Source organism: Anneissia japonica, unplaced genomic scaffold (assembly GCF_011630105.1).
Source record: "Anneissia japonica isolate Jap-2015-1 unplaced genomic scaffold, ASM1163010v1 scaffold2384_len73236_cov183, whole genome shotgun sequence".
In the NCBI taxonomy this organism is placed as follows: Eukaryota; Metazoa; Echinodermata; class Crinoidea; order Comatulida; family Comatulidae; genus Anneissia; species Anneissia japonica.
Genome location: NW_022726123.1, coordinates 16,324 through 31,227, shown reverse-complemented (window position 1 = coordinate 31,227; position 14,904 = coordinate 16,324). Strand labels below are relative to the sequence as shown.

Here is a 14,904-nt window from a genome sequence, read left to right as displayed (position 1 = left end):
AAATACAAACAGTTCGAATTCAAAAACCTTCGTAGTTTCAACCGCGGATGCCCTTATTAAGGTCAATTGGCATAAATATACAGACAGCATACTATGTCGATTGAACTTGGATACGAGCATGCACAGTTGAATCTACGAATCGGCTTATTGAATGGTATGTTTAATATGTGGAAGCAGTGTCCACTTTTAACCCATTATAACTCTCTTTTATAAACAATTTTATTTTAAGTTATTTTAGTCGTTTTTTTAACACAATGTTTTCATATAGGCCTACCCTCAATATATAATTGTTTTCATATTTGTTGTATAGTGTTGTATTGTCTGTTTTGTCACCTTTGTAAACGCACCGTCATCGTGTACCACTGTTGTAAAATTGAAGATTCAAGTAAAGATTATTTTATCTGTACAAACTGCCGCGAACAATGAGCAGACGACGTCGCGTCGGCTAGTTCTTACAGGGAGCGCGCGGGAGTTGGTTCGTCGTGCGGCGGTAGTACGACCGTCGTAGAGCGCAGTGACTCCCCCGGCTTTACATTGCTTCAAAAGCAATAGTAATACTAATTCGTGAAAGAGATCTTCCCGTCTGAAGGTAAGGCAGAATACAATTGCTTACAATGAGTATTTTTATTTTAGTACCCTGCAAGTGTTGGCTGTATTCCTGATAGTATGTGTTCTGACTGAATATGTCTTTGCTGACGCCTTACCTGATGAAAATGGTACGTTTTACCAGCACAGGTGAAGATGCGATAGTTTAGAAATATTTAATATATTTTATTACCAGCTGAATTGTAATTTTGTTTGCAATTAATATTTTCAAATATAAACATAACCTGCGAAAAAACTTGTCATTTCAACGTTGGATATGTTTAACTTTGCTCTTATTCTCCTTTCTTGCTGGCGTATTTTTGAAACGTGTATTTATGTATATTTTGTCCGGTCCTAATTAAATTCTATATACTGTACTTCTCCACATCAACTGCCACGATAACAAGGACAAAATTTAAAGTTGATGTTGTTTTTTGTTTTTATAAAAATATTTTCAGAATTCGCAATACAGCCACTAATACGAATATTTAAAATCATTGTTCTCCTTTTACTTTTACTTTTTATTATCTATTTCAATTTCGTCTTGTAGAGCTTGTAAAGCAAACTAGAATTCAACAAGACATAGGTGAGTTGTCCAGGAAATTTTGGTTGCTTGATTTTTTTTTTTTAATTTATTTATTTATTTATTTATTTTTTGCTACATTTTGTTTAAAATGAATATAGTTGTAGAATAGACATCACTGAATATAAAAGTAGGCCTATGTGCCACAATTTTTAATGCGCAATGCTGCTACCCAGCAATTTCAAATGGCCGCTATTTGCAAGCATTTTATTACCAATAATTGTACGTTTATGACATTAGAAAATGCTAATGTATAAAATATTCTTTCATATAAGTGAAAATGAAAATAAAAATAACATTTCATTTCAAATTTTCAAATTTCAAATTGAAATTCAAAATGGCCGCTATTTTAAATATTCTAGCTATTTTCATGAAATACTATAAAAAAAATTACGAGATTAAGAGGCCTATTTGGACAGTTGTAGTTACTGGTATTGTTCATTCTATGTATTTTAACAGAAATCTACACAATTCGTGCGCATAAGTATTTTCACCATTACAAAACTAAATACATTCACAAACACACCATTCACAAACACACACATAGACCTTTAAACTCTACAGCAAAAGGCGTTTTATTCTATCTATTTCAATTTCGTTTTGCAGAGCTTGCAGAGCAAAGTAGAATTCGCCGAGACGTTGGTTCGGTGAGTTGTCCACAAAATTTTGTTCTACATTTTTTTTTATGCACAAGGGGGGTACCAAGCAATTTCAGATGGCCGCTATTTTCAAGCATTTTATTACCAATAATTGTACGCTTATGACATTAAAAGGTGCTAATGTATAAAATATTCTTTCATATAAGTGAAAATAAAAATAAAAATAATATTTCACTTCAAATTTTCAAAATTTAAATTTTAACTATTTTAAATATTTCAGGTATTTTTAGCATATATGTAATACAAAATTAATTTTTTAATTAGTCTAATAAAATCTAGCCTTTGGAAAAAATTAATTAAATAATTATAATAAACCAAATACACAGATGCGGTGAAATTACATCTTAGTTGATATGCAAATTAGGGATGTACATGCAGCATATCTTGGCAACCACTAGCCATACAGACTTGCTTCTTTTTTTAAATTGTTAAGACAATTTCTATTTACTTTAATGTAACATTTTCTCCAGGAGTGACTGGAAATGTGATATTTGACCTATGACCTTATTTTTTTTGGAAGATTTCCTTATTTTTGTGCCTGTTTGTAGAGACATAGGTTTGGTCTAAAAATTACTTAGATATATGTTCCTATTTGACAGTTTAACATGACATTTTTCCTTAAATTTGGCCTTACAAGATCTTAAAGTAGATATTATTGTGTTTCTGTCTACTTTGACGAGTCTTTTAGAATATTACATTCATAGATATGGAGTCAGGAGAAAATGTTCTGTTGTCACAAGGTATTGCACAAAAACTGACAAAATAGTAGTGTTATGGTATTATTTTAAGCTGGATCAAGAAGACTTAATAATCAGAAATTATATTTTTTCTTGACCATCGACTCCATAATAGAATCCTGATTCTATGTTCATCAAATCTATATTAATTACTAAAGTAATTAACTGAAATTTAGCTGCATTCGTTCGATCTTCAACATTATGCCCCTCAAATGTTTTTTTTTTTTTTTTGTGCAGATCTTCTATTTGAATTGACAAGCACATTTGTGTTGCCTTGAATAAACGTCATACTGTTTGTATGTTCCAGTAAAGTAGTTGCCTCCTATTTAGTTGTTAAGTTACCACTCTGTTTTAAAACTCCTAAGATATAAACCTACCCAGTATAGATGCCATTTAAAAAATCCATACACGTTATAAAGAAAATAACATAAAAAATTATGAAAAAAATTGTATTTACAAACATTACTAAAATATATGTCGGTTACCTTAGGAGCCAGACCAGGTTTTGTATGCACTTTGAGATGCAGAGAATTTGACTTCGGAAATTGGTTCAGGGTGGTCCAAGAATCATTTTTGGCTTGGTAACATATTTTCAAAATGTGGGGAAAGGTCAAAGCTATAGGTCTTTGTATCTCCGCAACCACGGGTAATAGAGAGTTAAATTTGGTGCCAAATTGTTCGAACTTGTTCTATTTGCTCTAATAGAGCATTTTTATTAAAAATGACAGGAAATGACCTTTCTGACCTTTGACACATTTCAAGGTCATAGCAATAGGGTCCTTATATCTCCGCTAAATTAACTGATTTATCACTGCATGGTTCGGTGTACACAGTACAGTAGTTGTATGAATTGTAGTAATTTGAAAACTCGGCGTTTTAAAAGTAGTGAACTGATTTATCACTGCATTGTTCGGTGTTCACAGTAGTTGAACGAAAAACAACTGAATAAATTAGCTTCACGCTTAATGCTTGAGCAAACGAGTAAACGAAATGCTTTTTTATGTTGGATGATGTTGTTTTAACTGAAAGACGTGAATGAATAGATGTTTGTCTTGACGTCGAATTAAGTAATTTATGACTGATCGGTTTCAGTATTCATTAGACGGTTTGAGTTTATATTAGATTGTCTTGAATATTGTGGTTTGCTTTAGGGGTAGATGGTCACACCTTGAATGTGATGGTGTGAGTATTACCTGAATGGTGACTTGAATCATTTGGAATATGTTTGAATGGTTTGAATTTGGTGCGTTTGAATTGTTGTTGAATGGATTGTGTTTGGTATTTTTGACTAACTCGGCTTTCCATACAAAACCTGGTCTGGCACCTCGGGTAGATTATAATATCCTTGGTTGATTTTGTTTTCAGTTTCCTGAAGTGAAATTCAAAAAATATTCATCCTCAATATTTAAAATTAAAAAAAAAATTTCTAAAGTTAAGGCTAATATTTTATTTCTTATGAACCTGTAGACATTTTATGAATTCATTACCCGAGTAGTAAAAAAATGTGTGGTGTACTATATAGAGTAGAAACTGATTAAAACTACAAGATGGTAACACCATGGTGGTGTGAATTGCCGGAGCTGCAACAGCCGGAACTTCTGCTTTTGAATGTCGTATAATATAAAATTACTGTACTGCTGGTAGTATGGTAATGAGTGCACAAGAGCTTATATGCTATAAGAAAAAGTGAACTGAAACATTTTAACAGAAAAAAAGAAAACCTTTGCTTGTGGGGCATTAACAAATGCACAAAGGCTCTCTAAAAGCGTTATAGTAAAAAGAGTATAAATACTGTGTCACAAAACATGGTACCTGTACATATTATTTACCTTGTAAAATACTGTTCAAATAATGTAAAATAAATTACTAAATAAATCATTGCCTACTGAAACTATAAATAACTGTAATTCACAACAAATCACGTACAGTGGCTTATCTAGGAGTCTTGAAAAGAAGGGGGAAGGGTGAAGTGAGTGGGTGCTAGCTCGCAAAATATGGTGATATGTGGAGACTTTCTTCTACTTTAGCTCCTGTCTCTTATACACATCTAGATGTGTATAAGAGACAGTATATATATATATATGCAATATAATCAATATAATTGTATGTTAGCATATTATGCTAAAATTGTATCATGTCATTTGATGGCAAATGCCATTTTATCATTTCCATGGGATAAACTGCCAGTACATCATCGAGATGCAATTTAATTTAATTTGATCCAATTGAACAACATACAAGCAAAATGCAAACACGCAAAACTAAAAACTTTCTTAGTCTTCTTAAACGTCATTTTGTACATGTTCAAATTACTTTTTATTACAATTTTAATATTTTAATTTTTACATAAACCATTATTTCAACTGTGTTTTAAATTTTGTTTGCTGATATAACGCTTTAACAATATGTACATGTCCTATTTAAAGTATATTTAATATAAAATAATTTTTAGTTTGGCCAGCTGATATCTGAGAGGCTCCTCGACAGTGAACTTATTCACTTTTGAGCAATCCTGTCAGGTATCAACTGATGTTTTGTTGTCACACTTGTCATGTTTTTGTACGTTTACGTTCTTTGTATTATTTTATGTAAATGACGAAAAAATGTTATGATATGATATGACATGATAATATATTAAAATATGAAACTAACTAACTAGTCTGTGTTTCTTAATTTTTATTTTTATGTCTTGTAGGAAGAGGTATGTGAATAATAGGCTAACGATGGTACCGATAATTATGGTGTAGTATTAATAAGATGAAGGTAATGATGGAGATGACGATGAAGAAGAAGAAGATGATGATGGTGATGATGATGATGATGATGATGATGATGATGATGGTGATGATGATGATGATGATGAACATGAAGAAGATAGAGATGATGATGATGATGCGAATACTATAATTCCTTTTTGGTGATTTTTATTGTAAAAGTCATAGACCTATGCTTAGTTTTCATTATTATATCTTGTGGGAAAATTTCGAGGTATGTGAATAATAGGCTAACGACGGTGCCAAAATGGCATAGTATTAATAAGATGAAGGTGAAGATGGAGATAATAATGAAGATGATAATGAAGATTATGATAAAGATTATTCTGATGAGGATGATGATGTAGATGTTGATAAAATACTATAATTCGTTTGTTTAGTGATTTATATTGTAAAAACACTTAGCTTTAATTTATAAAAATATGAAATAAAGCTTAACATAGGCCTATCAATGCTTCTTAATTTTTATTTTTATATCTTGTAGGAGGAGGAAGGCTCGAAAGAAGAGGAGGTTTGTAATCGTTTATTTTAGCATTTCTGATTGATGTACTGTTTTTAGCTAATTTTCTTTTTCTTTTTTTTTTTTGTTTTTTTGTTTATCGGGAGACTATCTTCTGAAAGTTGGTTAATTAAATTCATTTTAAAACCGAGATAAAATACATTGCTGCGTACGAGCATCTCGTACTTACGACTTGATTATCTCGTACGTACGTGATAAATATCTAGTATGAAGCACCGACTGTTCATTCCTGGACTCTTACTTTAGCTCAGTCGGCGGTTTATACTAGATAAACACGTACGAACGAGATAATGGCTGAAATATATGTTTATGTTTGTAACAATACGCATCCGAAGCATCACGCCTGAAGAATGTTTTTTTTTTTCATATATACAGGACGAAGAAGATGAGTACAAGAAAAAATAGAAGGATGTTCAAAATTTTGCACTGATCATTTGTTATTCGGTTAGTAAAATTTCTATTAATACTAACAGGGAAAGTTAATAATAATAATAATAATAATAATAATAATAATAATAACAACAACAACAACAATAACAATAATAATAATAATAATGTAGTTTTAAATAGCGTACCGTATTCATCAAATAAGATGCTCAAGGCACTTGATATGTGAACTAGTAACTCGACCAATTTTAAGTTTAAGATACTAAGTTTAGAGCTCCAAGATTTGATTTTGGAAAGGGACGATCAAACATAAAAAGTTAGTACAGTATAAATTAAAAATAAGCTACATATATAAATCACTCAAATCTTTCTATAATAATTTCGTTTTCGTTAAATAATAGGCCAACCCAATGCCGTGTGTTGTTAAACCCACCAATCTAATGACAAGGATGTGGCAATGTTATATATTTTAACTAAAATTAAAGGAAAAGGCTGACAATTTAATATTCAATATTGTAGGCACCACTGCAGAAAGACCATTCCTATAGACCTATATCTTGACTGTATAATTGCAATTCCATTCTGCGAAGCCTAATTATAGGCCTAATAATTAATTTATAATAATAAATATTAATGGTTTTCGTCCATTTTAAAAAAAATTATTAACAGTCGAATAATCAATGTGATTGGCTAAAAGAAAGAAGAACACTGCGCATGCTCAACACTCGTTTATCTTGTTTACTTGTTTCATTATACTTATTAATTAACCTCACTATTTAATTTATTATTAATTATAATAATAATTATTATTATTAAATTAATGGTATTAATATATTGTATTATTAGATTACATATGTAATAAGCCTACATAATAAATTATAATCATTAATAATCAACATTCTTATAACTACAACTATCAATAGTTTATAACATATCTGATGCTGAATACATAGTACAGTACATTAATTGATTGAATAGAGGGGTTTTTACCTAATAAAGGCAATTAAACGCAATTACTTCGTTTACTAATTATGTGTGCTTTGTTTCAATGTAATATGGATTTATTATTTATTATCTCAATTAATAATATAATTATTTAACCAATCATTTAGTTATAATAATAATAATAATAATAGTAATAATAATAATAATAATAATAATAATAATAATAATAATAATAATAATAATAATAATAATAATAATAATAATAATAATAATTAAATAGCGCCGTATCCATCAAATAAGATGCCCAGGGCACTTGATATGTGGACTAAGAACTCGATCAATTTTAAGTTCAAGATACTAAGTTTACAGTTCCAAGATTTCATTTTGGAAAGGAACGAAACATAAAATAATGAGTACAGTATAAGTTGAAGCTAAGTTACATATAATGGACCTTTCCGCTAAGCTCCGCCCCTTGGATATTGTTGCTAAGGTCCCACAAGACGGCAGTGTTAAAACATAGGCGAACACGTGCGTTTGTTGGACAACGCGTGTGTTTGTAAGACGCGCGCGTATTCCTAGTGCTGCTCTGATTAGTGAATTGTTAAGTTTGACTGACACTTCGGAGAGGTCTATTGTCTCAAGTCTTTCTATAATAAGTTTGTTTTCGTTCGTTAAATGGTAGGCCAACCCAATGTGTTGTTAAACAAACCAATCAAATGACAAGGTTATGGCGATGTTATATTGAACTAACTAGAATTAAAGGAAAACGCTGACAATTTAATATTCAGTACTGTAAGCACCACTGCAGAAAGACCATTTCCCTATGGATCTACAGTGCTTGACTGAATACTTGCATTTTGCGAAACGTAATTATAGGCCTAATAATTAATATATTTCCTAAAGTAATTTAATAAATAATAATGATTTTCTTCCCTTTTTTTTTATTTTAACAGTTGAATAATTAATGTGATTGGCTGAAAGAAAGAAGAACACTACGCATGCTCAACAATCGTTTATCCTGTTTCGGTACTTGTTTCATTATGATTATTAATTAGACCTTACTATTTAATTCATTATTCATTATTATTATAATTACTATTGTATTAATTAATTACATACGTAATGCATAATAAATTATAGTCTGTATAATTAACATTCCAATAAATACAAATATCAATAGTTTATAACATATCTGATGCTAAATACATAGTACAGTACATTAATTGATATACAATAGAGGGGTTTTTACCTAATAAAGGCAATTACACGAAATTACTTCGTTTACTAATTATGTGTGTTTTGTTTAAATGTAATATGCATTTATTTAAATTATCTCCATTAATAATATAATTATTTAAACAATCATCTAGTTACCAAATTTGATGTATATTTCATTGCGCTTTAGAAGTGGTATTTCTATTACTATTTTGCATAACATATCCAAATAAGATGGAAATTTAAGTAATACCACATGAACAATTCATAATTTTAAATAAAATATAACCACTATTAAGTGGACACCTTCGGGACGGACAAACACAAGTGTCACCACTACCATAGTAAGAGACAGTTCTTATAACTACCTGTCTCTTATACACATCTAGATGTGTATAAGAGACAGGTGCATTGTATCATTCCCCCCAATATTTTGACTATGTATGGGATAAAATGGAGCTTTACACACAAAGACGGTCACAGAAATAATTTGCACTGTCTTATGCGCTTACAAAGATGAAAATTAGCATAATGTATTAATGTTGATAACAAAATTATTTTATCTGGTACCAATCTAAGCTCTTCTTTACTTAGATGTTAGATGTGCTTGCAAAGAGAGCCACATTTCACACTAAAGGGTGTGTACGACATCAGTAATGTTATGTCAATTCCAAGAATGTTTAAGGTTATATCGGTTGATGAGGAATTTATTTATTAGGCCTATAATAGCAAATTGCATCAATATATTTTGAAGTTTCCAGCTTCAGAGGGGGGCACATCCCCTGTCCGCACAAGGGCACACATTGGCGCTAACACCAGGCGCGTAACAGGGGTCTTGAGTCAGAGTGGGTATTTATTTATTTATTTTTTTTTTAATTTTTTATTTCAACCATCTTTAAAGAGGGTACCGTAACCCTTCCAGTTTAGCCCAGTAGGTTAACTGATATTCAGGGGCCCTCTTTAATAAAATTAAAGAACAGTACAAACAACATCATTACAACATAATAATAATAATAATAATAATAATAATAATAATAATAATAATAATAATAATAATAATAACATACAATCCTCATTTCCCAGTTAGTAATTTACCATACCCACCCCACCCCACCCACTCCCCATATAGAAAACAATACGACATATGGCTTATCTTATTGATAATATAGGCCACACACGTGTGTTTGAAACTAAATATAAGCATTTTCATCATGGTTTTATTTATTACAAACATATTCTTTTACCATCTATACACATTGAGGCCCTTCTTTTAGGTTAAAATGATCTATCTTATATGTGTCTTTCTTGTGTTTGGGACTATTATGTGTTTAAATAACTTAAAAAGGGATAAAACTAAAAAAAGCCCTAAAAAATGCGCGCCAAGCGCGCAAAATATTTTTGTGTTTTTAATTCTAATTTCGTCGGAATTGATGAAAACTCCCTAAAATGTGCAATTTATAGAGGAAATTGGCCTACCGTAACAAGAAATGCGCGCAAAGAATTTGAGAATTTTAGGCACTTTCAGAGGATGCATTTGTCAAGGGGTGGGGAAAGATTTTCCAAAGATGGATATTTTCCCCTTGTCCCCCGGTGTTTTTAATTCTAATTTCGTTGGAATTGATCAAAACTCCCTAAAATGTGCAATTTTTAGAGGAAATTGGGCCGTGTTAACAAGAATTGCGCACGAAGTTTGAGGTTTTTAGGCACTTTCAGGGGATGAAAAGGGCATTTATAAAGGGGTGGGGAAGATTTTTCAAAGATAGATATTTTCCCCTTGTCCCCCAGTGGTTACGCCATCGGGCAGCATAGATCAAAGAAGTTATGACAGTTTTTGAAGTTGTGAGTCTGGTCATTATGATATCTTCCTTTTTATTCTTGTCTTTATTTTTCTCCTCTCTTTTTCTTTCCTTTTCTTTTCCTCTTCTTTCTCTTTCTCTACCTCTCCCCTCTTTCTTTTCTCTTATTACCCAGCCCGGTACGACGGCTTGGTCAGTCCGGTAAAAACCGTCAGGGGAGGGGCAGTTTCCCCCCCCCCCACCGCGCCTGTTACGAGACTGGCTAACACGCCAGTCACACCCCCCTCCCCCAATGAAAAATATTTTTCTACGCCACTACCCATTACTAGGGTGTCCCATGAATAAGGATAGGCCGGCAGAAGTTAGTAAAGATATACTGGAGTGGATGCAGGATTTGGCGGTAGGGGGTGCCTGCAAATATTTAAGGAAATAGTACCTGTAGATGGCCGGAAATGACACTTTTATATAGTAAAATTCATCATCACATTACTATTATATAGTCAAAAGTATCAACGATTTTCTGCAACCACAGAGATCTAATTATTAGTATGTGTAATGTACACATAAAACTTAAAAACATTGTCTTTGATGTATTTACTCTATCTACTTCAAAGCCGTGAAAATAAAATTTAAGAAACACTTGCTTTGATGTATTTAATGTACTCGACCTACCTCAAAGCCGTGTGGCCACATTCAAATCAGCCCGCCATGGTTGGGGTTAAGGTGAGAAAATTTTGAGGAAATAGTACTGGCCTCTAGATGGCAAGAAATGGCATTTTTAAATAGTAAAAACCATCATCACATCACCATTATAATAATATAGACAAAATGAGGCGCCAACAAATTCTCCTGATCTTTTATCAGCTATTTTCGGCAACCATAGAGATCTAATTAGTATGTGTGATGTACGTTACAATAGAAAATAAAACTTGAAAACATAGTCTTTGGTGTATTAACTTTAATTACTTCAACACTGTGAGTCCACACGTCTCTCAGCTCCACCACAGTTGAGGCTGAGGTGATAAAAAATTTGGAGAAATTGTACCTCTAGATTGTCGGATATGACACTTTTATATAGTATTCATCATTATCGATCTAATTAATCGCTGTGATGAACCATAGAAAATACTACTCATGTGCCGAAACCCAATCTTATGTCTTTGCACATTTTTTCTCATACTTCTCAAATTATAATAAAAGCACGAGCACTCGAGTCGAGTGTTATAGGTAATTGAGATCTTTCTGTGCAGAGATACAGGTATCTTGCTATAAAATAAAATGTACTCTGGCTGTACAGCGCTCTTTCGTTAAAACCTGGATCATTTACGCATTTATGTCAACAAATTTCAGGTACATTTTCTTGACTCACGAAAAGTAAGAGGACCAACAATTCCCCCTCTTCGGGGAGAGATCTCCCCACCCCGGTCGAGTATAAGAGACAGGGTCTATTGTGTACATATTAGTAGATTCTAAAATCGATTAAATAAACGTTTGAAACCCCTAAATTGTCAAAATTTCGGAGGCTTTGCACCTAGACCACTTTTGAGGCATTTAAAGTGATGTCCGACCAAACCCACTTTGTTCTTGTCGGGGAAGTTTTTCCCCTTCTCGGGGACATCGGACCCTTCCGCTAAGCCCGCCATCTTGGATTGTTGCTAAGATCACACAAAACGACAATGTTAAAACATACGCAAACACATGCGTTTGTAAGACAACACGAGTGTTTCTAGGATACGCGCGTATTCCAGCCCTGTTCTGACGATTTGTTACATTTTTGATTAACAGTCTGGGAAGGTCAAATGGGCTTTTCGAAAATCTAACTTTTAAGGATTGACGAACGACCTTCGAAGCCAGTCTAAACCTCATTTCTACATTTTGTTTTCAAAGTGGTAAACGTTGTTCATACGACGATCCAAGTTTTAGAGAATTGGTTAAATTCACGAATGCAACTCGAAAGGCACGAAAGAATCTGATGGGAGAGCCTGGAAACCTATTTCCGTTCTTGTTGTCAACATGCCTCTACAATGGTTTCAGAAAAATCCACGTTGCCTTATAAATAAACAGTTACAAGCGCGCGAGCACGTAGAAGACGACAGCACACTTGATGATCTTATAGACGTTTACTTAAAGAAGGGGAGGCGGGAGCGATTTCCCAGCTGAAGATTGTATTCCTCACATAATAAACTTGATGCTAGCATCGATGACACTTAAAAATTCGCTGCAGTGGCTACTTCTTCTCATCACCAAGCACCCCCATGTCCAACTTAAGGTACGTCTTTTCACATAGCATTCTAGGCAAAGAAGTTTGTTTTTAGAATCAAATCCCAATAATGTGCCTAATCATAAAACAAGGCCTACTTATCCGATTCCAGTAGTTGATAAACCTTCATTTATACTTGTAGCTGATCCTTATAGGCAGGAATTAAAGTTGGTTCGAGCCACCCCCGAGAAAATGATTACGTTCAATATATTAAAGAGTTTCAAGAGTTTGACAGTGTCGGGGGTGGGTCCAATGAGCCTTCCTCGCACACATTTAACCACTACTTTCCAATTGGGGTTTCCTGCTTTTCGTTACGCCACTACTAGTAGCCCTATCCCCTTATCTGATAATTCGATTCCCCTTATTCATTTGAGATCCACCACTGGGTGTCTTTCACTGACAAACTTGCCATAGCTTTAAAAAAAATTTAAAAAAAATCTTTGGTATATCCATCACCTAAATGGGACTGAAATAGATTTGACCTCTACAAAACTTCTTTCCTTTGGCCCCGGTTTTTTTCAAACTCTTGGATTCACCATTGCCTAAGTGCATACTGTCCTCCGATAAAAATTAGCATTTCTTGCATCAGTCAATCAATAATTATAATTATAGTACCACACGGCATCCGTGCAAACAAGTGGAAAAACTATAATAATAATTATATAATTATATTATATAAAATTATTTGGAAATGAGGCAAAAGAAATACGGTAATCTTTAGAATCGACAATTGTATCTTTTCTATTTTTGGAATAAAGTAATATTTACAATACACGAAGAGAACGTCAATAGACCTACAAATATAACTCTCTTTCTCAGTATGACTTTATAAGTCTTCATGACTAATAATAGACTCATTCCTATCCATTATATTAGATTCAGGAAGAAGTGAGTTCAGTGCTTGGAGACAGGGTCCCGACGATGCCACCATTTACGAAACACTGCGCATGGCGTGCCCAGCGGCGCAGCTCGTTCCGCACGCGACGCAGAATGATGTCAATTTTGAAGGTTATGATATCAGAAAGAGTACGGTCGTTTTTGGCAATATTTGGGGCTGCATCATGATGAGTGCTACTGGGAGGATCCTGAAAGGTTTAACCAAGACCGATTCTTGGACAGTGATTGGCAGCTGGACATCAACAAAGACTCGTACTTTCCGTTTGGTCTTGTTATGTTATATTGGCAATGATGAATATTCAAGTGTGGATGGAAACGGTGAAATATCACAATATTAGAATAGGGGCCTAATAATTATAATCATCATCAATACCATCATCGTTCTCATCTTTTTCACCATTATCTTCTCCATCATCACCACACTAACGACCACAATCGCATGCAGTGTGAATGTGTCCCTATTACGCAAAGTGTTGTGTCTAAATAAATTATAATATTTTATATTTTAGCTGGCTTTAACTGGTTTTGTTTTATTTCAGGAAAAAGGCGATGTCCAGGTGAAGGATTTGCTAAGAAGGTGATGTTTCTTTTTATTACCGTCATATACCAACGTTACGGATTTGAAGCAGCGGATGGCGAAACGCTTCCTGACGTCGCTGATGGCGTGATTTACGCCGGAGTTCACAATTCACCTCCATACAAACTCACAATAGTGCCACGATAAAAAAATAAAAAAAAATCGAATTCATCTAAGCTGACTATGTTGGCTATTATCAATAAATAAAATTATAAGTGGAGATGGACAGATTTTATTGTTGTTGAGGTATAGTTAGGCCTACATAGCAGCTTAGCTCTGTCGCCTAATCTGGCGGTAGCCACTGTGTGCGCGCTGAACCGTGAAGATCTCTAGGTCCCCGGTTCAGTTCCCATCACTGCCTCTCCTTGTGTTTCAGTTGGAGGGCTGAAATACAAGTTACAGTGGCGCACCGTCTTTCGGATGAGACGTTTAAGCCGGTGGTCCCGTGTGCATTTATGTATAGTGCGACGATTTATGGCCCATGTGCATGAGTTACCGTACACTCTTCGGAAAAGAGTATTCAATTCAATTCAACTCAATTTAAAAAATATCACTTTCGTAACAGTGGCACACGTTGAAATCTCAACGGTGCATCCAAATATAAGAAAAAAAAAATATAAACATAAAGTAAGTGTAAATTAAACTAAAATGTATATGCAAAATAAAATTTATCAACATGGCATGTAGGCCTATCTGTGGTAAGGTAGTCTAACAGTACCATATTATTGCAGAGTTGCAGTATGAATTGTAAGTTAATATAGAGCTAGAACTAATAGACCAAATATGGGTTCATATTTACTACAGTAACACATTTAAAGGGAATAAAAACACTAATTAATAATAATAAAACTACAGTAATTAAATTTATACTTTACATTTTACAAGGTATTTATAGCAAAATATAGAGCTTAGAACTGATCATAAAGGTTCATATTAACAGATTAAAAAAGAAATACAAAAACTAATTAA

At 33.2% G+C, this 14,904-nt stretch overlaps 1 protein-coding gene and 1 long non-coding RNA gene across 2 annotated transcripts; both read left to right on the top strand.

Annotated features, from left to right (window-relative positions):
* Positions 1–632: 632 nt before the first annotated feature.
* Positions 633–8,465, top strand: LOC117113006. Its single transcript, XR_004446131.1, has 7 exons — positions 633–716; positions 1,136–1,171; positions 1,775–1,815; positions 5,260–5,265; positions 5,823–5,849; positions 6,234–6,302; positions 8,144–8,465. It is a non-coding gene; the product is annotated as an uncharacterized LOC117113006 (long non-coding RNA).
* Positions 8,466–12,401: 3,936 nt separating this feature from the next.
* Positions 12,402–14,082, top strand: LOC117113004 (probable cytochrome P450 304a1). The gene is made up of 3 exons (XM_033256217.1): positions 12,402–12,470; positions 13,483–13,630; positions 13,898–14,082. Exons 1-3 carry the CDS (start codon positions 12,402–12,404, stop codon positions 14,080–14,082), a joined length of 402 nt encoding a protein of 133 aa, XP_033112108.1.
* Positions 14,083–14,904: the final 822 nt, after the last annotated feature.

What these genes read in the sequence shown, in the direction of transcription:
- LOC117113004 (XM_033256217.1), top strand. Translation starts at nt 12,402, where the DNA reads ATGACACTTAAAAATTCGCTGCAGTGGCTACTTCTTCTCATCACCAAG. An exon ending in ACCCCCATGTCCAACTTAAG is followed by an intron (nt 12,471 to 13,482) that starts GTACGTCTTTTC and finishes TTATGATATCAG; the next exon opens with AAAGAGTACGGTCGTTTTTG. An exon ending in GTACTTTCCGTTTGGTCTTG is followed by an intron (nt 13,631 to 13,897) that starts TTATGTTATATT and finishes GTTTTATTTCAG; the next exon opens with GAAAAAGGCGATGTCCAGGT.